This window comes from Heterocephalus glaber, unplaced genomic scaffold (assembly GCF_053883595.1).
Source record: "Heterocephalus glaber isolate CG9 unplaced genomic scaffold, H.glaber_assembly_v1.0 deba00001140, whole genome shotgun sequence".
Classification (NCBI taxonomy): Eukaryota; Metazoa; Chordata; class Mammalia; order Rodentia; family Bathyergidae; genus Heterocephalus; species Heterocephalus glaber.
In genome coordinates, this window is record NW_028258200.1 from 3339914 (window position 1) to 3363483 (window position 23570).

At 43.7% G+C, this 23570-nt stretch overlaps 2 gene segments (V, D, J or C); both read right to left on the bottom strand.

Moving 5' to 3' along the window:
- LOC101718346 (Ig mu chain C region membrane-bound form-like) overlaps nucleotides 1–23570 on the bottom strand; it is a 208800-nt gene that overhangs the window by 46856 nt on the left and 138374 nt on the right.
- On the bottom strand, nucleotides 17983–18487 carry LOC110347137 (immunoglobulin heavy variable 7-4-1-like). The segment is given in 2 exon segments: nucleotides 17983–18362; nucleotides 18442–18487. Coding segments are annotated over 2 exon segments (426 nt in total).

Genomic DNA, 23570 nt, shown 5'->3' on the forward strand with positions numbered 1-23570 from the left:
CTTAACAGAGAAGCAAACAAAGAAAAACCAGCAAGCAGGAACACTACTCATCACTGAAGGGGATGTAAGATAGTCATAACTTTCAGAGCTATGGATGTGAACACGGGGGTCACTTGTGTGGCAGTGTCTCCTAATGGTGGAGGATAGTATCTTGTGATTTAAAGTTCACTCTTAGGAGTGAGGTAGAACATGACATTGCCTTTTTGTAGGTTGGACCCAATTAAATACCTTCACAGTTAAAAATGCACATAAGACAGTCTTTCAGTTCTTAGAACTTTCTTCTCAGAAAAACTTAACTGGTGCACAAAAATATAAAAGTTGTACATGTTAGTGGGGTCCCCGGTAATGCCGATCCAGGTTTATACTGCATAATGTTTAAATCAGGTTAAATATATTATTTCCTCAGATATTTATCATTTCTTTGTGGTAGCAACTTTCAAAACCTTTTCCCTTGCACTTTGAAATGCAGAATGCATAATTATCTATGGTCACCCTACTACGCGATAGTACCCGTGAGAAACGACTCTATTTTTAACCTACCTTGACCCAACATTTTCTGCATGGCTTCACTATAGGTAGCACAGTTCTGCATCCAGCAGCATTGTCTGCTCTGAGCACTGAGCATTGCTTGTGTATCAATTCTCAGGCCACACCATGTGGCTTCCCACTTGAACTCACTGCCTTAGTGTGGCCTGAGAGGCTGTGTACAGGTGACCACCACCTACTCTGTGGCTTCACGCATGCAAAGTTTCACATGGAAAGATGGAGGTGTCTCCTTTACAGCAGGGTCTGGATTCAGGGTCGGTGGAGACCCTGGTGCATTCTGAGTTTTGATCTAGGGGCTCCTTAAAGACTGGTATGCATTCAGTGGCCTTAGTGGACAAGCACACTTTTCTGTACCACTTCCCTCCAGGGGACTAACTAGTGGTGGGTGGGTTCATGGGAACAAGAGACCTGACACTTAATGGATTACTGTGTCTTCGCCATCTCTGGTAGCATAGGCCCACCAGACTGTTATTCCCCCTACAGATGTGGTTTGATTGTTTCTCTTTCTGGCTTCTAGAAACAAAGGAAAGATGGGGAGCTGTTAATAGTTTGGGTCTTAAATGTCGCAAAGGCTCATGTGTTAAAGTTGTTGTCTCCAGACTGGGGCACTGTTGGAAGGTGATGGAATCTTCCAAATGTGGGGCCTAGTAAAGGAAGTTGGTCCCTGGGGGTGTACCCTTCAGGAGAACTCTGGAACCCTGATCCCTTCCATTTTCTCTTTGCTTCCCAGCCTCCATGAGGTGAACAGCCTCCTCTACCACCTTCCCCCCACTATGATGTTTTGTCTCACCACAGGACCAAATCCTCAGGGTCAAGAGACCATGGACTGACTTTGGAAACCATGAGCCAAAGCAAGCCTTTTCTCTTGTAGGTTGATATATCTGGTATCTTTTCACAGTAATAGAAGCCTGCAGAACATAGAGACCTTCCATCTCTCTTCAGGGACTGAGACTGGAGTGTGAAAATGTCTATTTTCTGATCCTAAGCACTTTTGTAGAAGAAATTACATTTCTCCTCCCTCCTGCAAGTCTAGTCCATACTTCTTTTCCCCTCTTTGTTGCATGTGCTGTAGTAAGGGGCAAATTAGTTGTAATATTTGAGGTTCAACTGGGTATGTCTTGATTCATTGTCCTTCATTCTCTTAAGGTTTTCTGAAAGAATAAACCCCATTGCTAAGATTATACAGTATCAAACCAGAAAAGTTTAACAGATTTCAGTATCTTAAGACTGAGGTGGCCTTGGGCCAACCCAGAGGCCCCTCTTGCTTGTAGTTCTCAGGAGCAGCTGGAATGCGCTTGAATTCCAAGGTAGAAGGGCTGTCTGGCATGGCAGGCTTCATGCTCCCTCTTCTAGACCCAGAAGACCAGCAAAGGAGCTAATGACCAGCAGAGGCTGCAGAAGGCCAGCAGAGGGGACACAAGGCACTGTATACAAGGATCTAGTCCCAGAGGTAGAGGGAGTGCTGTGCTGGGGGATGATTTCCTTTCCAAATTTACTTTCTCTTCATAGCAAAACAAATCAATCAATCAATCAGTCAATCATCAATCAATCCACTCTCCATGGATTTCATTTCCCTTGCTATCTCTAACACATCATTCCTTTGCTTTGGTCTTCAGAGCTGTAGCTGAGTGAGTCTTGGTGCCCTTGAAGAGTCATCCCAGAGCATGGTGTTTCAGGTTCCTTGGGTGTGGCACATTCAGCTGAGAATCTATGCAGCCTGGAAAATTTTGTTGAATCTTGAAGGAAGCACCTCCCAGTGGCACTCAGGCCTGTTTTCCCTTGTTGCCCATCTGCAGGTGATGAGTCTGCCTCATGTAACCTGAGTGTAAGTGTGTTCTGTCTCATTGGACTTGGACAAGTTAGTGGCCAATGCGTGTCGAACCTGCTTCTTCATGATTATCTTTGTTGCAATTAGTCCTCACTTCTACCCTGAGCTTGGACCTGTCGTGGTCTTCCACATGGACAAGCCAGTTGTTGGGAACTAGTGACAAAGAGCAGTTCTCCACTTCCCTTCTAACCAGGCAATTTCTAGTGAAAGGGCTCCACCTTGTTGCTCTCTTCCTCCTGCCCAACTGGGTGTGTTCTCCTCCCATCAGGGCTGGCAAGAGTCTGGCAAAGGGGCCAGAGGAGCTGTGAGGACCCGACCACTTCTCCCCTTTCCCTCCTAGTGCCTACTGCAGAGAACTCAGTCAAGGCTTGTGAGAGAAAGCAGTAAGAATGAATGGAAGAAAAGGATAATGCACAGGTAGGTTTTCTTAACACACTGCCAGAATGCTGTCAGCTGGGATAATGCCCTAAGATTGTTTTTCTCACCCTGAACATAGTGGCTCCTGTCTATGTTTGTCAGTGCATATAGGAAAAGTCTTGCTGTTTTGTGCCCAAAGCAAATGAGTGATGCATCAGAGACAGAAGGGAATCATTCATTGCTCAGCATAACACTGCCTCTGGTTCTGGGACTACACTCTTGCTCAGTGTGTCTTGCATGTCCCCTGCTGGTACCAAGAGCCACCTGATGATCTTGAGTGCCAACAGCTTCTTCTGAGTGCCCTCTGCTGGTCCTGAGCACTCCAGCAGGGAGGATTGTGTCACACTGATATCGCCTGTGCCTCTCACTCATGTCTCTCCCACAGATATATACTGCTGTATCCTTGGCTCCAAGGCTGCTCATTTGCAGACAGGCATTGCTTTTGGAATCATCTCTGGAGATAGTGAATCTACCTTTCACAGGTGCAGCCTGCTCTGCTATGTGACTTTCAGCTTTGTTTCCAATGTAACCAACCCCTCCAGCTCCTTCCCTGAGGCCTAGTGGACCTAGCTCATGTAGTGAGCTCAAAGATAAATCCAGAGGCTGTGCAGGGGATTTTCAGGGACCCCTCCAGCCTGCACCAAGCCTCCCCTGGACACTACCAGCTCCACCTAACACTGGATACCTGCAAACAGAGAAATGATGTTCACAAGGAACCATAAAGAAGCAAATACAGGCCAAGTATAAAGTCTTAATGCATTCCACACCTGAAAATGACCTTGGTAAATGTTCAGAAATAAAACTCAACTGGTTTCTTGTTTGCCCCTGACAGAGGGTACTATCTTTTCCCTAAGCACAGCAGCAAGCCCCTCTTTGTTGTGTCAGCACAGGAGAAACTCATTTGCACAGCTCCAGATGTGACAGTGCACTTGGGACCTGGGGCTGATGCTGTCCTTGGCATCCCATAAATAACTGTGATCGGGCCAGGACCCAAAAGTAGCAGCAGCAAGATGATCCCCATCCTGGTACCATCCCCGCTTCCCTTACAGCAAGGCCAGGACAGTGGGGACCCATTCCTTCTGGAATAATCTTCAGGAATTGAGATTGCTCTGGCCTCTGGGCTTTGTGCATGTTGAGACAGATCCCTCATGAGTTTCACCCCTAGGATACCAGAGCTGGGGATCTCTTCCTTCCTTTCTTTTGTTCTTGATGATAGCTAGCCTTTCTGGAATGGGGAATAGGAATAGGAATTTACATAGAATGGGTTTTTATACTTAAGATTGAAAGTCTGTCTTACTTGCTTTTTCCCGGCAAAGACTTAAACAAAACTGTAACTTCTGAGCTCGGTAAGAATGACTTCATTGCTGGGCCATGGATTTAGCTCAGTGGTTGCACCGCCTGCCTCACCTCACAAGCACAAGGTTCCAAGTTTGATCCCTGGTACCAAAACAAAACAAAACAACATTATGTATGCCTAAAGCATACCAATAAATATTTAATAAAAAAGAATGACTTCATTGCAGTGGCCAGGAATTTCTGTCTTACTGAACGAAAACTGCCTGCCCAAGATCAAAATTTCTCCAGTTAGTGTGTGAATGTTTTGTTTTCTCCAATCTCTCCATTTGTGATCATTTCAGTCATTTTTTAAACAAAAAGGGAATATGATGGCTTTTGGGAGCAAAACCTCCACCTAGAGATTTGAGGTGCTGATCAGGCCTGGTACCAAAGAATCCTGGGATCCCTCCTGCCTAGCTCAGGCACCCTCCTTTGGGGTCATCCTGTCACTGGCAGGCACCTGCATTCACAGTGGCATGCCAGCCAACAGCTTCTCCAGTGGAATTCTTCCATGGTGCCCTAGTTAGAAAGACCCCTCCCCTTTCTGTGCTCTTAGCTGTGAGCAAAATTTCTACTTCCACCAGTCTCTGTGCCCAGAGAGGACCAGGCCCACCAGCCAGACTGTATGTGGGGAGCCCCTCTACCTGAGCCTCACAGAATGAGCCTGGTGATGTCGTGCAAAGAAGGGGATGTGCAAGTATTGTGCAGCCAAGTAAAATGTCCTTTTCATCGACATTAATCCTCTTTACAGGTGAATTGAGTGTAGTGCTTGCCTCCACTCTCCGCTTTGGGGCTGATTGCTGAGTTGCTGGATGAGTCCAAAACTGAGTTTATTTCCAACAATTAGTACACTCAAAGCTCTTGCAAATGAATAGACATAATGCCTTGGCAACCACTGAAATTGTCTTTTGTTTTAATAAATATGCTGTGCACAGAAAACACCCTCAACCCATTCCTTCTCTAGGTCTGTAGACAGGAAGAAAATAGTGTAAGGGCCTCATTAAGTCTCTGGCTAACCTTGACTAGGAGTTTAAAAACTTCACTAGAGAATTTCCCCTGGGAAGCAGGTCAAGGATGAGGGTAGAGAGAGAGAGGACAGGTACCAGTACAATACACACAACACACCCCTTACTAACTCAAAGCTAATCATAGATAAGCCCCCTTGCCAACCTGGTGCCCACTTCAGAGACAAGACCTTTATTCAGGACAAATAAACCAATAGAAAGAAGCTACAGATAGACTTCCAGAAGAGATGATGTAGGCAGAGGTGCCCAGGGGCCAACTTAGCTATGGTAAGTTCTGGGTAGGGGGAAGGGTCTCTCACTCCCTATAAAAGAGGCCAGGAACAAGGGCCCTTGGATCCTCCCTCTTTCTGGAGCCCCCTAACTTGATTCTTACCAGGGTATTTATCTATCTTCTCCTTTTCTTCCTTTACAATAGAGTCTTCCTTTCTAATCTTGGCTCCTTTATTCCTTGACTGGGGCTGAGTTCAGGGTTTTGAGAGCTGATCAGATAGCAGAGAAGTGGTGCACATCCCTTAGACATAACATTGGTTCCCTGATCAGAAACACAAAAGGAAGGCTATGGGACAGTGTCAGTACCCAGATCTGGAGTCTTTGGCCACTGATTAGCTGAGGTCTACTCTCTAAGCTGGCCTCCTTTTGGGTGGGCCATAGAGACCTTACTTTCAGTAAGCACACTCCTTGTCACAGCCAGGAGAGTGCCTCCCTGGGGTGGTAAGCAGTCTTTCTGTCCCAAGGAAGGAAGGAATTAATGTGGTCCTGTTAAAAAGTAATGTTGGCTATAAATGTCTCTAGTTTATAGATAAACGGATGCACATTGAAGTGATACTCTTAAGTGAAATAAATAAGACACACATGTGTAAATACCAAATGGTTTCTCTAGTGTGAGAAACTGAAAGTGTAAATAAGGACTAAAAAGTATAATAGATAATGTGAAATAGGAAGAAAAGGGGCAAAGGGGAAGGGGAAGTGGGAGGCATAAGGGAAAGGAAAGAAGGGAATGGAATTAATATGAGAAAATGAAAAATGGAAACAAAGTCTTTGTAAATAGGGAGGGATGGAGGGGTTGAAGGGAGAGCAGGGGAAGGGGAAAACTACGAACCAAGATGGATTATGTAAAGGTGCAAATTTCTAATAATGAATGTCATTATATTGTATACCCTAAATGTACCAATAAAATTAATTTTTTAAAAAGTAATGTTGGAGCTCTCCCTTGTGGACTTTATTTTAAGCACACCAAGTCCTTATTTTCTTAAAATGGGCAATAGAGGCTTCCCTCTTTTTCTTTCTGTAGCCTCTGAAGTTTTAGCGCCCCTTCTCTCCTTTTCAGCAACTAGAAACTCTCAAACTGAGCGTTTAGAAAATAAGTGTTCATTCATACGGACACTGAAGAAAAAGAGGTGCTCACTCCTTCTGACCAGGATTGGGGAGTGATGTCAGGAGACACACTCCATGATGAGAAGTAGTCTCTATGGGCGGCTCCTTAGATGAGAAATACACAACCCCATCTCTGGGGCAGATGAGACATCGAGAGCCTTGCTTGTCCAAGGAGACACATGTAAGGATGAAGCCACTATCTGATGTCTCAAGCACAGTTTCTCATGAAACCAGTGTGAGAGGCTGAATCCTGAGAAACAGTGGAAAGAACCAGCTTCCAGGTGACCCTGGAAGAAGTCATTTCCAAAAACACATTTGTGGGGACCAAAATATGTTTAGTTTGGGGGAGGTTCTCTCAACTGCTCTCTCAGTCATTCAAAGCTGAAGGGCATAAACTCAGTCCACTTGATGCTGTGGGTGGCTGGAATCACGTCATAAACTGTGCAGATTCAAGTGGTCAATCAGGTGATGGCTGATGCTCTCCATGGGATTTTGTAAAGGCTACGGACTTAATGCTGAGAAGGAGCTCAATGGTTTGCTTTCCCCCCTCCCTCTCTCATTAAAGATCTCAACCTCCTTGTTGCTCCCCCCTCCTCCTCTTGGTTCTCATCTTTTGCATGTGTGGGGGAAGAGAGGGGAATTGACGTCTGTATTTGTCCCAGTGGGCCATTTGTGGTTACCAGATAATGAGTACAAGCTTTAATCTGTCAGTTTCATAGGTGTGTTAATGATACCTGGGCACAAAAGTCTTCAGAGAGGACTTTTAAAAAAGTTTAGCCTTGTTCTCCATCTGAGGAAGAACTTCTTAGAAGAGTACAAAATGTCCCAGAAAGTTTTTTTGCCCTAGAGCCTGAGGGCAGGATTTCTTCTGGGCCATTACACACCTCCATTTGTCAGCAGAGGTGATAGATCTCCTTCACAGGCTGGGATTTTCCAATGAAGCTTGTCCTTTTTATCATTGTCCACCCAGGAATAATTGGGCCTTTGAAGTAAGGCCCTGGCTGGACCTCCTTCTCTCCATCACCTTTCATTTGTTATATCACCAGATAGAGTACATGGGGATTGCCAGGAGGAGTCTTCCAGTGTGGGGTTCCTCATGCCTAAACCAGTCCCCAGCAGAACTTGCAGGAAGGAGCCACCGTGGCCCAGACTGAAGGTGTCACAGGCATAGGGTGGCATGTCGAGGTGATGACAGTGGTATTTTCAGCCCTGCAGGACAGCTCAGAGCTCACAGCAGAGCCAGAATGAAGGGCTCTGTGGAATTGTGGGAAAGGGGAGCCATCAGGCATTTATGGTGACTTATAGGAGCTTCAGACATTGAGATCGCTGGGGCATATAAGATGGTGAGAGAGCCAGCAGAGCCACATCCAAGAGATGATAGGCTACATGTCACCTAAGGGCCTGGATCTGTCCTTTTGTAAATAGTGAGTTCAATTTGTCATCAGCACCTTTAGGAGGTTTTCTGATTCATTGAAAATTGGTTTTTGTGGCTCAGGGACCTGGAGGAAGGGAAGCTCAAGACTGGGGAGCTGCATCTGGTCAGGGCCTAGTGCTGTGTTGTCATGAGCTGTGCAGTGAGCACATGTGGAAGACAGCAAGGGAGAGGGGTGGCCCCAGGTTCATTCACAGCCTCCCCCAGGTGGTCACCATGCAATTTCAGAGAGTTAGAACTCAGCCCCTTGAGCAAGGCTTTAATCTCCTATGACGACAATCCTCTGAAGCCTGTTTTCAAATGTGTAAAGACCACATCATTTCTTCCCCAGTTTCCTGTTTGTTTAAGTAACGAGGGTAAACCTGTTTTATATGACTGTGACTTGAAGAACTATTTGAAAATGTGACATTAGAAAAGTTTAACCACACAGTGTAAATTGACCCGAAACTCTAGGGCAGAACAGTTACACCAAGCATCTTTCTGGACTAGATTTAAGACCTGTGCTTTTCAGCTGCAGCAGCAGGCAGAGAGCAGCCTGTGTGGAGTTGTCACAGCCAGAGGATGTTGCTGTTAGAAGTATGATAACCTGTCTTGTGGCACAGTCTAGGGCTCACCCAATGCCTCCTCAACATTGCAGTACTTCCAGGAGTAGAGGCCCAAGGATTTGGTAAGGACTCCTTCTGAATATTTCAATTACGTAGGCAGAGGTGTTAAGTGACTTCCTCCATGAGGGCATATTAACAGAGAAAACATAGGTGAGGAGGGCAATGAGTTATGGGGAAGTATGTTTCCATGAGACTATCAAAGATATATGTACTCCTCTCCTTAACTGCTTCTGGGGCCCAGGTCCTTTGCTCTGTGCTCCTGAGCACGGCCTGCTAGTCCTGGCCCCTCCCTTCTTGGTCCAGAGTGACCTTGCAGGGAGTTCTCTATCTGGGTCACTGTTTCCCCACACCATGTCTCTCACATAGTAATGCATGGTCAAGACATTGGCTGCAGGAAGCTCAGCTGTTTGGAGGATGGGTCTTGGGCCTGTCACTGCAGGAGGAACACTGGCTTTGGAAAGGTGTGCCGAGTTGTGTATTACCACTGAACCTGAGCTGCCCCAAGCACTCAGCCCCTTCCCCGGGATTGTATGATCCAGGACAGAAGTCACCTCAGGTATTGGAGATTCTAGACATGGAGCAGTGAGGAAGCAGATCTGAGAGGCTTCACCAGGCCTGGCCCAACTCTGCAGCCTCACTTGGGAAAGGAACCCTGGGGACAAGGAGGTAAACGCTGAGTTATGAGACACCACAGCCCATAGACCAATTGCTACCTTTGAGAGACCGACATGGGGATGCAGCCACCAGACAAGGGACAGCATTCAGAGATCTCCTGCTTTCTTCAACAATGGACATGATTTTTTTCAGACACAGTCCCAAACCAGTGCAAGAAAACTGACTGCCTTTCTCAAACCTGATGGTGGATATGGCTGGGTCACTGCAGGGTACTTTTGTTTCTCCATGCTTGAGTCTTCAAGAGTTTGCTGACTGGACTTCTGTGACTCCATAGAACTTTTCTCCCTTCACATCCCACTACTCCTTAGCCTTCCCCAGGCGGAATGAGGGTGGGAAATGAGGACAGGACAGCAAGGAATGAAATAAAGACTCTTTATGGGGAAGGACTATCACTCTAGGGTAAGGAACAATTTGTAATATATTCTTTATTTCACAGGGAGTTTAATTGAGGTGCTTAGAGTCTCAGTAAAGCCACAGATGTCCCAACTCTGTTTGCCATGCATGAGCAATCTCATCAGCCTGGAGAAGTGACAGCTTCCTGTGCTTCTACAGGGAGTTGAGGGACTTCGTGGCATTTCTCTACCAGGAGGGAGGGCTGTGGCCCTAAAGGCACTGCCTGTCTTCACCAGGACCTCTGAGAAGCCTCTCCTTGGTGCTCTTGTAACATCAATGCAGTGAGGTTCCCTTGGGTGCCTATCTCAATGCAGCATTGGAGAAGCCAAGATATTTTTTTCTTACTCAAGATAGACACAACCAATCTAAGGTAAATACATTACCTCACTACTGTTCACCCTAAAAAGAAAAAAAAATTTAAAAATTATGTTGTAAATCATGCCCCAAATATGAGTAAATTAGTAACAAAAATAAAGGTAGTAGCCAGAGTTAACTTACAGATTTTAAAAGAATACTCAGTGAAGCAAATATATATTGTAGAAATAGGGACACTTAACATATCACCATGGTGACAGTCAGTGGTTGGATCCATGTACCTTGGGGGGAAGCCACAGCCTACCTATAGGGGGACTTCCTGCAGTAGGGATGTGTATCTCACCACTCTGCCTATACTTAGCAGTTGAATAAAGGTGATTTGTATACTTTGGTTATTTGTATCCTGCTGGTGTGTAAACTATGGGCCTGGTGAACAAGGTAGGTTCTATCAATGACCCAATCGGCCCAGGTACCAGGCAACCTTCATTATGCACCTTTACTAACAGAACATAGCATCTCCCTACATAAATAGCTAAGAAGAGCATGTGATGAAGAATTAAAGAAGTAACAGGAAGTCAAGACCCCAGGCACTGGGGTGAAGAGGAAATTCCAGAGGCTGACCGGAAGTACACACTTTCCTGACCTGGTAGGGACCTGGGAAGAGATACAGCCTGAGATCTTGTACAGGAGGCTCTCAAGGCTGAGTCTCTGTGCTCTTCTTACACAGTAACATGTGGCTGTGTCTGCAGGGTCCATGCTGGTCATCGTGGGGGACACCTGGGTGTTGGAGTTGTCCTTGGAGATTGTGAGCCAGCTCTTCAGGGCTGAGTTGTAGTACTTATCGTCATGCCAATAAATGTCTGCCAGCCACCCCAGGCCCTTCCCTGTGCCTGACAGATCCAGGCTACAGCCAGACCAATTATGCTCAGTGAGAAGTCAGAGAAGGAGCAGGTCAGCCTGAAGGTCTAGGTGGGAATCACCAGCCCAGGGCCAGACTCCTTCAGGGTGACCTGGGACAGAATGCCTGTGGAGAAACAGAGAAGAAAAGTAAGTTGGTTCAGGTGAAAACTGGAGCCTTTGCATCCCTGAGGCCCTGATCAGAGCACTCACAGGCAGGAACAGTCAGCAGCAGAAGAATGGAGCACACCCTGTCCATGGTGGGCACAGGAGTCTTGACCCAGGCCCTGCTGTGCTTTTCAAACCAGGAGGGGAGGAGCTGGAGGAGATTTGCATTCCCTCCCCAGGTCCTGAGCCTGATGGGAGGACTCAGACCTCAGAATAAAGAGGGAGCAAGGCTGTGATGAGCAGCACCTGTCCCCTCAGGAGTGGGTTCCACATCTGCTCCCCCTGGAGGATGCATGCCCACTCAGGACCAGGGTATCATTCACAAAGCCCAGATGAGCCCTGTGTTTGGAGGACATCAAGTCTGAGAGGTCCCCATTGCTGCCGACAGGGTCTTCCCTGTGCTTCCTGTCCTGCAAGATGGGAGATCATGACAGATTGGTGTCCCTCCTGCTAGAGCACTGTGAGCCTGGGCACAGCAGGAGGCAATTCCTGTATGTGCAGTCATGTCCTCTCTATGACAGAGAGAGGGATGGGTTGATGGTTAGCATAGGAGAGGGACAGGAGAGTAGTCATTTTCACTTCCTGTTTGTATAGGTGCCTGCTCCTCATTGTGTCTCCATGTGTGTGTCATCCTACAAGGACAGTTCACAGATCACCCACCTTGTCCTCATGCCCCATCAGTCCCGAGGAGATGGAGGGCTCCACATCTGACTTCCTTCTGCTTCTCTCAGGACGGAGTTCAGGATTTTAGTGCTGAGGTGGACTCGGGGGCACAGCCGGTGAACAGCGAGCTCCCTCGTTGCCTTGCTGTGGTCCTACACTGGTACAGTTCCCTTGATGAGGTCTTGGAGTATGGTCAGTCCTCATCACCACAGAAAATTGTGCAGTGTGGACAGTTCTGGGTGATCACAAGGATATGGAGCCCTCAAATCTGTCTGTCCTCTCCTCCATGATTGTCTGTGATTTATGTATTTTTTCTGATTCTGTAAGTTATTCTCCTCTTCTACCTTGTTGTGTAGTTGTGCCACTGTGTTTCTATTAACCTCTTGTTGAAGACACTGCTCTCTGCTCTGTGGGTTTTCTTTGCCAAAGCCTAAACCCTGAATAAGATGAGAGACTTCAGATTTTAGTGCATGCTCAATTTTCTCAGAGAGGAGCATGTGAGAAGCAGAGGAAGGACAGAGATGGACACTCAAGGTCATGACCAATAACTCTGCGTGTCTTCAACACTGCCTCAGAAATGCTCAGCTGTAAAGGACACTCCTTGTTCTTGAATTCATTTATGTTTGAGGACTTCAGAAAGTGTGATGCTGGTGTAAATTTGATCAACATAAGAATTGAATCTATGCCATAAAAAAGATTATTCAATTGAACATAAAGAATAATTTTCTGTCTGTAAACTTATTTAATTTTAGCATGTTACAACAAATAAAATGGATATAATTACTCTATTAAACAATTTGGTGTCATCTGGAAGTGAGAGGGGATGGGATCCCCACAAGCTTTGGCATCCCCACACAGTCTGGTGTTCCACACAATTCAGTGAACACAAGAGAAAGATCATCCCCATAATCCTGAGTGGCAGCCAAGGGCTCCCAGGACATCTAAGTAATTTTCCATGGAGCTGGATAAGGTGGCAAACACCTGTAATCCCTGCAGTCTGAGAGTCTGAGGCAAAAGGCTCATAAATTTGATCCTACCCTGGAGAATGAATGACATAGGAAGACCTTTCCTCAAAATTTAAAAAGGGGAGAAGATCAGGATGGAATCCCTGGCTTCAATCTCCAGGACTTTAAAAGAGTTATTTTCCATTGAGTCTGAAAATGATAGTTTCAGTGGTAAATGGATTGTGGATCTATGATTCAGTGAAGCATCTTCATATGGTAGCATATCCTCAATTATTAGGGAGCACTTGTCATGTAAACACGGATATCTTCATAGATGGAAGCAGAAAGTGGACTGAACTCAGAAAGACAAAGCAATATCCTGGCTGAGACATGATATTCAGGTGCTGGATCTCAAAGTGGAGGAAGAACCATGAGCTAAGGAAGGAAAGAACATTGTTCCTAAACTGGGGGAGGTAGCAAACACCTTGCACATGAAGCATGACAAGTGGTTTTCAGTTTAGAGAAACTGAATTTGAATTTGGTCTGCTTCAAACTCACCAGTGTTTGTTATTTTAACCCTTAACTTTAGATTGTAAGATTTTAGCAGCATATATAGGGATCTATCAAGATTTCATTATCTATAAATGATTACGGGTTTAACCAAGACCTCAAAATATGGGTACAGCTGTTGATTTCTCTAAGTTACAGAGTCTATGGCTGGATTTTGGAGTGTCTGAAAGAAATTTATAGATTTCTTTATATGCATATTTGACATAAATGAGTATTAAATGCCCTGCTAGAGAGGGCACAGAAGCAAGTTGGAAAATTATTGGACCCTGGTAGGAAATAGATTCTTCTTATAGAGTTTAAGAAACTTCACTTAAATGTGTGGTATAATTTTATAAATTGTAGATACTGTAAATAATAAACTTGGTTGCTTAGCTGATGATATTTCTACAACTCAGTCCTTAACTTGTGTCGTGGTTTGTTTTTTTGGGTGGTTGATCTCCTTGCTATTTCACAACTATTATGGGTCCAATAACAACTGATGATTTTAAGTTTTTACAAGTTTTCATAGTGTTCGGAATGTTAATAATGATATTTTCTTTTTTATGAGCTTGGATCAGGAACCACAAGCAACTTCAGAGATCACCTTCAAATTATTATTAGTCAAGGATCTGATCCAACCAAGTTGAAAACACATTTGATATTTATCCCTAAACCAGAAAATACACAGAAAAAGGACCCTATTTGATGCACATAAGAAATTATGAGATTTCAAGGATCTCTCAGGAAGCAGGAATTCAGAAGTGCAATAGTTAAGGGCTGGCCAGATCCCAGGTGACTGTGTGTCCTGAAAGGTGTGTCCCCACACTAGCTGGATGCTGCAGGTTCACCTGTGACAGCACACCCTGGACCAAGACCATCTTAGTCCTTAATTACTAGGCAGGTCAGTGATTATGTTGGTCCCAGGTGAGGAGCAGAAATGGGTGAATAGGTAGAGGGTGCCTTGGATAACAAGATGAGCTGAATGTGAGGTCCAGGCCCACTTCTTAGAAACACCGAGTTCAGTGTGAGAACATGACCTCCACTCTGCCTTCAGGGACCACACATGTGAGGAGTTAGGAGTTTGATTCTCCTGCCTCATCCTCTTAAATGCTGGCACTAGGAGGCACACATCACACCCGGCTAAATTCATTTTTAAGTGAGGATGACTTGACATTCCAAAGACACCTCAGTTCTGCACATTTATAGTTTACTTTTGCATGATGAAATGTGTGCTTGGCTTTCAAAAATTTCAAATGAGAGAGACAAGGAAATAAATGAACATGTAAAAAAGCAAATAAGAGTGAGTGTTAACAAAAATATTCTTTAATTTCTTTGGAAATGGATACTTAATAAGTCAACTGAAGTAGATGTGTATACTCCAGGGTCACCGCAGTTCTTATGATATTAAGACAGAGAGGACCCCCCCAAAGGTCAGGAAGCCCTCATTCCCCAGCTTCCATCTCTGCAGTTGCTCCTGGGATCCTTCCTGGTTTTCAGTGAATCCTTCTCGCCCCCTGCTGGTCCTGAGCTCCCCTGCAGAGATGTGTGTATCTGGGCTCACGCTGATGTCCTCTCACCATATCTCTCGTTCAGTAACATACGACCATTTCCTCCAAGGTTATTGAGTTCAGCTGCAGGAAGGACTGTTTCTTGGACATGTCTCTAGAAATGCTAACTTATGTTTTCAGGGAGGGATTTTAAGCTGTGTCTTCTCTATTACCACTGAGCCTCATTCATTCTAGTCCTTTCCCTGGAAACTGACTGATCCAGCTCCAGTGCTAATGGCAGGTGATGGAGTAACCAGAGACAATACAGGTGAGGGACAGGGCTTTCAAAGTCCTCACCAGGCCAGGCCCTGACTCCTGCAGCTGCATCTAGAACAGGACACCTGGGGAAGGAGAACACAGTGAGTCCTGGGTCAGACGCAGCTTCCCCGTGTCATCTTGGTTGATTCCTAGAACACTCACCTCTATGAACCACCACCAAAAAGAGGAGGATCCAAGATTTCTCCAAGTTCTTGCAGATTAGCTTTACAAATAACACAAAAAGTCTTCAGGTTTGAGAAAGTTTCTGCATGTAAACAAATGTTGACTGTGATTTAATCTGGACGCCCAGTTGGGTATTTTCATATAAAACGTACATTTGTATATAAATGCACAAGAGGGAGAGAAGTGAGGTTCCTTGCTGGGACTGATGGACCTGCTGCTCAGTGAAGGATGCTGGCTGTGCCCTCTTTGAACTCAGTGCTTCCCCTGAGGTCTCCTGCACCAGGCCCAGGATCTCTTATTCCAGGACAAGACATGCAGCAGGCAATCCTTCATGGAGCTGAGTACATTCACAGATTAAGAAAAGCTTAGGGCTCATAGTAACTACACGTCAGCTCCTAGAGATTAGCAGGACAGTACATGTTTAGTATTGAGCATTTGTTTATGTACATATAGATGCACTGATACAACATGATAGATGCTACAGGTAAACACAGACACATAGTGGTTTAAAGTGAAGGATTTTAACTCAAATCCATTTCCATTTTCCTAGACTCATTTATATTCCAGAATATCATGGGAGGAGTTAAATATTCCAATCGCATTTAGTTCAGAGTAAAGTAACAGTGACACAAGGTTTGTTATGCTATGAAGGCTTGAGTGACTCATGTGACTTGGGTTTATAGTTGTCCAGGTGAAGTGCATTTCGTACCATACATTCAAGGGTCTCTATGGAGGGGAATTATGTTCATGCTAAGAAACATGTCCTTTGATTTTAGCATGGTGTTGGTACTTTTGCTCACATGATGTCAGTTTCTAACCTTGTTGAAATAGAACTCAGCAACGTAGTCCTGATTTTTCCATAGAAACCTGAGTTTTTGCGTGAACACCCTAGGACTTCCACCGTGGGGAGCCACATTAAGGAACATCACCTCCTCAGAGCAGGAAACAGACAGCTGTAAAAAAAAGCTCAGTGATGCAGTGGCCAGTTTCTGATCTGCAAGATCTCACTCGTATGTCTCAGAAGTGTCCATTTCTTGCTCTCTACTGGGGGACTTTGGGTTCAGTGAAATATTTACTGTAGCATTGGAGCAAGAACCTTCATGACTCCTGGTAATCAACTGATACACTCACTCAATGGTTTGCAGAAAGAGAAATCCTTGCTATGGAAGGAGTGAATGTCCCTGTCTTAGAAACTGACTCCTGGAACATCCACCTCACAGCTTCCATCCTGAGGTCAAGGACTGCCTAAGGTCTCAGGAGGAAGTGGTGGTGAAGATCAGAGGCCAGCTCTGTCCCTCCTCATTGAGAGACACCAACAATGTGGACTCCACTATCTGCATTCTGGTCTGAAAAGTTAAAAGTTAGTGATTGCAGTAGTAATATTAAATAATTTATTTTATTAGTCTCCATGAATTGTAAATATTAAGAGAGTTTATTGTGATATTTCATCAGAAGCATATAGTGTGCACTGATCAAATTGGATATTTAGCATTCCATATCTTTATCATTTCTCTGCTTTTGGAGGCATCAAGTTCCTCCCATTTACATATCTACAAAACATAATGGGAAACTCTATGTGTGAACTCTATAACAGGAAACCCCTGATCTGCACAGTTTGCCTCATTTTATTCATGAGTTAAAAGGTTATTTATAAAAATAAATACTAAATTCATTGGATGGATGGATGGATGGATGAAAAGACAAGTAGAGAGTTATATAGATGCACAGGTAAATATAAGTGCTGTTTGCCTGGAGGATCCTGACTCACACACACTGTCATTTATTTACTTATCCAATTGTCATTACATCTCTGTGCATTCATGTATATTCACTTCCTACTTGAGAATGGAATCCAATACCCTTTCATTTATTTCACTGCTCCAGTTATTCCAGCTTTGTCCTGTGAGTGCCCTTGATTTCCCTTTGATGCTCTCAGAGTCTAACTGTGGAGCACTGTGATGGGCCCACATCGTCACTGTTGAGCACTATGGCTTACCTGTATTCATGCTGCTGAGCACTTTCATGCAGCCTCACTCTGGATTTTGAGAACTTCCTTACTTTCTGGCACTTCCAAATGCTGGCGAGCCAGTTCTAGACCTGATATAAGCCATTTCTCTACAATGACCCATTTTATTTTTCTGAGGAAACAAATTGGTAAATGAAAATGTAGGTCTATAAAGAAGTTAGATGGAGATGAATCTTCAGATAATGACAGGAAATCAGCCTTTAATGGGTTTCAACTTTGCTCCTACTCCTTGCCTGACTCTCAGCTCAATGTGTCCTGTGTGCCCCCAACTAGTCACAAGTGCCTCTGCTGGAGTGTTGGGTGAGACCTTACAATTGATGTCCCCTCACTATGGCTCTCTGTCACACACTAATACAAGGCAGAGTCTTCAGATCTTAGACTGTGTAAGTGCAGATAGGCAATGCCTTTGAAATTATCTGTGGAAATTGTGAATCTTCCTTTTACAGATGTGACATATTCTGTCATGAATCTGTTATCTTTGTTTCTTTTCTAACCAGACTAACCCATTCCAGTCCCTTCCCTGAAGCCAGACAGATCCAGAGGCTGCACATGCAGAACAAGCAGAAGACAGACCTTAGAGCCAAAGCCCCAGTGAGCCACCTCCTCCAGCTGGGGCCCACCTTCCACCCACACTACATTCATCTGTGAACATCAGGGATCCAATCATGATCTAATCACCTCTCCTGGGTTCCTTTAGACACTTGTCTAGACAATTAAAATGAACTGGTACAGCAGACAACCTGAAATCAGTCTCCTAAATGTCCATCCTGTGAATTCATAATCCAGTTAAAAAAAACCAGAGTCAGGTTGTCCCAGCCTGGCCGAGCTCATCCCCCAGGGTTTCTGACACGCTCAGGATGTGGTTTTTTACACTGTGTCTCGTACAGTAATACACAGCCATGTCTTCAGCCTGCAGGCTGCTGATCTGCAGATACGCTGTGCTGACAGAAGCATCCAGGGAGAAGACAAATCGTCCTGTGAAGCCCTCAGCATATGTTGGCTTTGAAGTTTTGGTGTCGATCCAGCCCATCCACTGCAGGCCTTTCCCTGGAACCTGCTTCACCCAGTTTATAGCATAGTCGGTGAAGGTGTAGCCGGAGCCTTTGCAGGAGACCTTCACTGACTCTCCAGGCCTCTTCACCTCAGCCCCGGGCTGCACCAGCTGGACTTGTGAGTGGATGCCTGTGGAGAGGACACAGGGGTGTTAGGCACTGTGGAGCTGGCTCAGTTTCCTCTGTAGCCCTGGGCACTGGGTCCTTACCTGGGGCAGCCACCAGCAGGAAAATGAGCCTGCATGTCCACTCCATGCTGAGTGGGGTTTGAACTCAGGGCTTCTGGGAGACAGATGGGGTGAGGCCCTTGCTGCCTGAGTCAGGGGAATCTCAGCTTTCTACTCAATGGCCCCCAGAAATTTGCATATCACTCAGGCTCCTCCACCCCCACTGGACTAGATCAGGGTGAACATCCCGAGGTCCTAGGAGACCCTGCTCAGGTGGCTCAGTGTCCTACAGTGTCTGATGCCTGAGTCCTGCCTATGAATGGGTCTTGCAATGCCTGGGGTCTAACACTGGTCAGTGCCTGCACACTGATGTCCTCACTCATGGCCAAACCTTGAGGTTTTCTCTGCTGCTTCCATCACATCACACCTGAAACAGGGCAGCAGTTTCTTCTCCAGACTGAATGTTGACGACTCACGGGGCTTCCGTGTGTGTGACCAGGTGACCTGACCCCACCCTGAGCAACGTAGACTGCAACCCCCTCACCACTGGGTGACCCCTGGGTTAGTCCCTTGCTGCCAGTGTCCCAGAAGTGGGCTTCATTTTCTACCTTTAGGGTATTTTACACATGTCTAAGGTTTTTTTTTGGTGGTTTCCACTTATTTCAGTAGAATGAATAAGTATTTTATAACTAATATTGGCAAAGTTGTTTTATTTTGTTCCTTTATAGCAATTTACATAATAAAAAACTGAGTCTTGGAATTAATAGTAAAAATAAGTTTAGGGATTATTAAATATAGATTATGGAAAATTTGTAATTGAAAAATGTGTGTTAATATCTAATATGGAAGAACAACATTGCATGAATCATTGTTTATACAAATGACATCCATTTAGGACTTGCTATTTTGCATATGTACCACACCTTCCTTTTCCATCCACCTCTTGATGCACAATTTGGTTGATTCATGTCTCAGTGATTGTGAATAGTGCACAAAATATGGGCATGCCAGTGTGTCTCTGATAGACTGATATCGTTTCCATTTTCTATGGATGTGTTTCTTGGATTCCTGGATCATGTACTACTTTTATTTTTTTAAGTTTGGAGGGACATAGACATTATTTTCTGTAATGGATATGCTAAGTCACATCCACACCGAGAGTATCCCAGTATTTCCTTTCCTCAACTTATCAGAAACTTATTAACCTTTGTCTTTTGATAATGGCCATTCTTTGATTTTAATTTCAGTGATTATAACTGTTATTTAGATTCTTTTCATATATATGTCGGTTATTTATGTCTTTTGTGGAGAAATTTTTATGTGGGTATTTTTCTTTATTCATTAGTGAACTAGTATTTTTGCTATTGTGTTGTCTGAGGTCTTCTTATACAATCTGTAACTTTCATGAGATGTACAGTTTGGAAACATTTTCCACTGTATGTATATTATCTCTCTACTCTGGATATTGTTTTCTTTGTTGTGTAGGTGCTTTGTAGTGTGAAGGTATTTTATTTGACTATTTTATTTTGCCAGTTGTTTTAGGGTATAATCAAAAAATTCTTGCCCATCCTTTTGTTATGCACTGTTTCTTCTAGATTTCTTTTTTTTTTTGTAGTATTATTGTTTCAGATCTTCCATTTACACATTTTTGTTTTAAATTTTTAAAAAGCATTGTCGATATTTTTGTTTTGAAATACTTGATCTTTATATTTTTTCTAATGAGGACTTTTAAATTTATTTTTTTCTATTAATTTTGGCTTTTCAAAAATATTCCTATATTTTTGCTTATTTGAGTTGCATTGTTACTTTGTATATTTGCAATATTACTTTGTATATTTGCAATATTACTCTCTTTTTGTTTTTCTTTTGTTATGATATTCCTGAGTCCACAGCAGCCTGCTGCCATCATTTTGGCTGGGCCTCTGGTCCCCTGTGTTGCTCCAATATCTTACATAATTCAAAATATTCAAATTGTCACCACCAGAAAACCTGGGTGTAAAATATCAGTTAATGTCAGCAGATGTCTTCAGCTGGCCGAAATGGATCTAGCGCTCTGCAGAAGAACATTAGGGGACACCTTTGCAGGATATATACATACTGAGCTGGATGGGAAGCCATGGAACTCACATATGATTCTTTGGTGCAGGAATAGTTCACTTCTAGAAGAGCAAACAGGGAACTAGGACCCCACTAAAGGGAAGGAAAGTCCTAAAAGCCATGCGAACACCTGAGGATGGACTAGAAGCTGTAAAGGCATGAGTCAAAACAACCCTTTTGTCTTTTTAAGTTAATTATCTCAGGGATTTGTTATACAGATGGAAAGTAAACCCATACACTAGGAGATCTTAATGTGAAATGAAACAAAGCCAAGCACAGGACAGACACTACAGGAGGTCACTCCCATGTGGAAAATACAGTAGCAGATCTCATAAAAAACAGAGAAATACTGGTTGACACAGGGCGTGATGTGTGGGGCATATGGAGAAGGTGGGGATTTGATCACCAGGAACAGAATCACAGCAGGAAGCGGGAAGGACTCCTGGTGTACTTTCACCCAGAAGGGTGGTTACAGGTTTCAGTAGTGGGCCATGTAATCCCAAATAGATGGAGGAAATGGCTAGCAGTGTTCTCATTGCATAGGAATGACAAATGCTTGAAAGGTTGGATAAATTAAATGTCCCAAGTTCATCAATATACAGATCACAAATGTACCAAAATATCACAAATAAACTTATGAACATGTACAATTATTATATATGGCTTAAAAATGAAAGTTACAGGCTTGATGGTGTACCTCAGTGATAGAACATGTGCCCAACTTGTGCAAAACCCAGTATCTTTTATAAAAGGTGCCAAAAGGCAAAACACCACTATTATGTCTTGTTAGGTGAATATGTTGATATTCTAAAAGAAAATAAATGTTCTAGTAGCGTAAATTAGCATAAGCTCTTCCATGACGATAAATAAAATACAAAATGCACTGACATCTGATCACTAGATGTGCATATACTAACTCATGATTATGTAGATCAAACATTTACCAGTAAAAATTAAAAAAAGAAAGAAAATAAATGAAAGAAGCAAACAGAAATTGCAGAAATCAAAACAATAGAAATGACGCAATCTTGTCAACCAGATCACAGGCAGTTTTCGCAAAGCTATTACAAGAAAGAATAAATTAACTTGGCCATAGATCATACCCAAGTATGAGTTTTATGTATTTATTTATTTAGCATTAGTTTTATTTAAAAAACCTGAAATTAGTTTCAAAAAGACAATAAAATCTGCATGTGTTTTTGTATAATGTTGGTGTACAATAGGAGTAAGTGAACTCCAAAAGGAGAAGAGGGGCCAGGATGTAGCTCAGTGGTTCCACCACCTGCCTTGCAAGCACAAGGTCCCGAGTTTGATCCCTGGTGCCCCCAAAAAAACAAAAGGCGAAGAGATGAGAAGAAAGAAGGCCCTAAATTGTGAGCTGGAATCTATACCATAGGAATGAACGGGGAATGTGCCTCTCTGCAGTTAAGGCCAGACAGACTTACTGGTACAGAGGTTTTCCCCCATACCCTCAACATTTCTGGGCTTGCCTGGCCCAACACTCCTCAAACACCTCAGGAATTTTCTCTATTCTCAAACAATTAGTTACTTCTACCTCCCTGACACATGTACATCAAATGTAACTCTTTGCTTTGAGCTTGGTGTCTGATAAGCAATGAATTTGCTGAGGTCATATGACTTATACTCTTTGTAACTCCTGCAAGTCCACCTCCCTCCCAAGAGTATAACCTGCCCTGCTCAACCCCAAATGGGGGTCAGTCTCTTGGTGTGTGAATCCAGGCTGACCCACCAGTGCTGAGAATAAAGCTTGTTTTACACTTTGCCTCTGAGACTCCTGGTGTGCTTTCCATCCTCCTGGAAGAATTGTAGTGCATAACAAAACTTTCAGCTTCAGGAAAAGATCCCATGAAAATCAGAGAGTCAGAAATCCACAGCTCAATGTAGTCTCCAAAGTGTGGCGGTAACACTGGAGAATATGTGGCAGAAGACACAAGGGCACCTTGGAACTATGGGGTGAACTATAGGATGTTGGCTTGAAGGAAGCCCAGGTCAGAGCAGGGTTCAAACCCAGCACCTTCGTAGGACCTCACAGTGTATACATGGGGCTGGGTGGCAGCTCACACCTCAGAGCCTTGTTGAACTTGAAGAAAGTTCAGCTTGTGGAATGGAGTTTCATTAAGTCTTGTTTGGAATTTTCTATAGGTAGAGGTCAAGGTAGTTGACCTTGAGGTTCTATTTGTGTGCCTGTTTATCACCTCTGTATTCTCGCTGGTGGGATGTCTGCAAAAATTTTGCTGGTTTCATGAATGGCTTAGTTGTACTGTTGCATTTTGAGGGTTGTAACTATATTTTGGATTCAAGTACAAGGACTCATTGGCAGTTGTATGAATTGTAAAGGTCTTATCCTACTCAGAAGCTTCTCTTTTATTTCCATCATACCTTAGCTGAAAATAGATTCTGAATTTAATGAAATCCAGCTTATAGGTTTTTCTCTTATTGATTATAAGTTCTCTAATGATTATTGGATGACTGGTAATAATGTCATTTGTTTTATAAATTACATAAAAGCCTCAACTGTAGAATTAGAGATTTCTGTAGAAAATACATTGCTGTAATTTTTTAACCAAATTTTAATCACATTTAAGGAAATGTATGTGACAACATATTTGTAATTTCTCTTTCCAAGTGTCACGCGTCTGACTTTTCTGAGTGCCTCTTTCTCTCCTTAGAAAGCTTCAGCAGTAGAAACTTGCATTAAAAATATCTGAAGGTTAATTTGTACACTCTCTCTGTCAGACTCTCCATCATGGGGAGACAATGTATCTTATTATTTTACAAACTGCGTTAGTCATACGTATTTGACTATTGTGGGTTTTTTAAATTACAAAAAAATGTTAGTATCTATTTCTGTAATTCTGATGTGTGTTTAACTGCTCATGGTCCTTGGGAAAGATTTCTGTTGGTTCCTGGTTTCTGAGGTTCAGTCCAAGTTCAGCTGTCTCCATGGCTATGGGCCTGTGGTGAGGCAGAAGACGTGGTAGCGGGATCAGGTGGTAAAGTTCGGCTCTGTGATGGAGAAGGAGGAGGAGGATGAGTAGGAGGAGGAGGAGCAG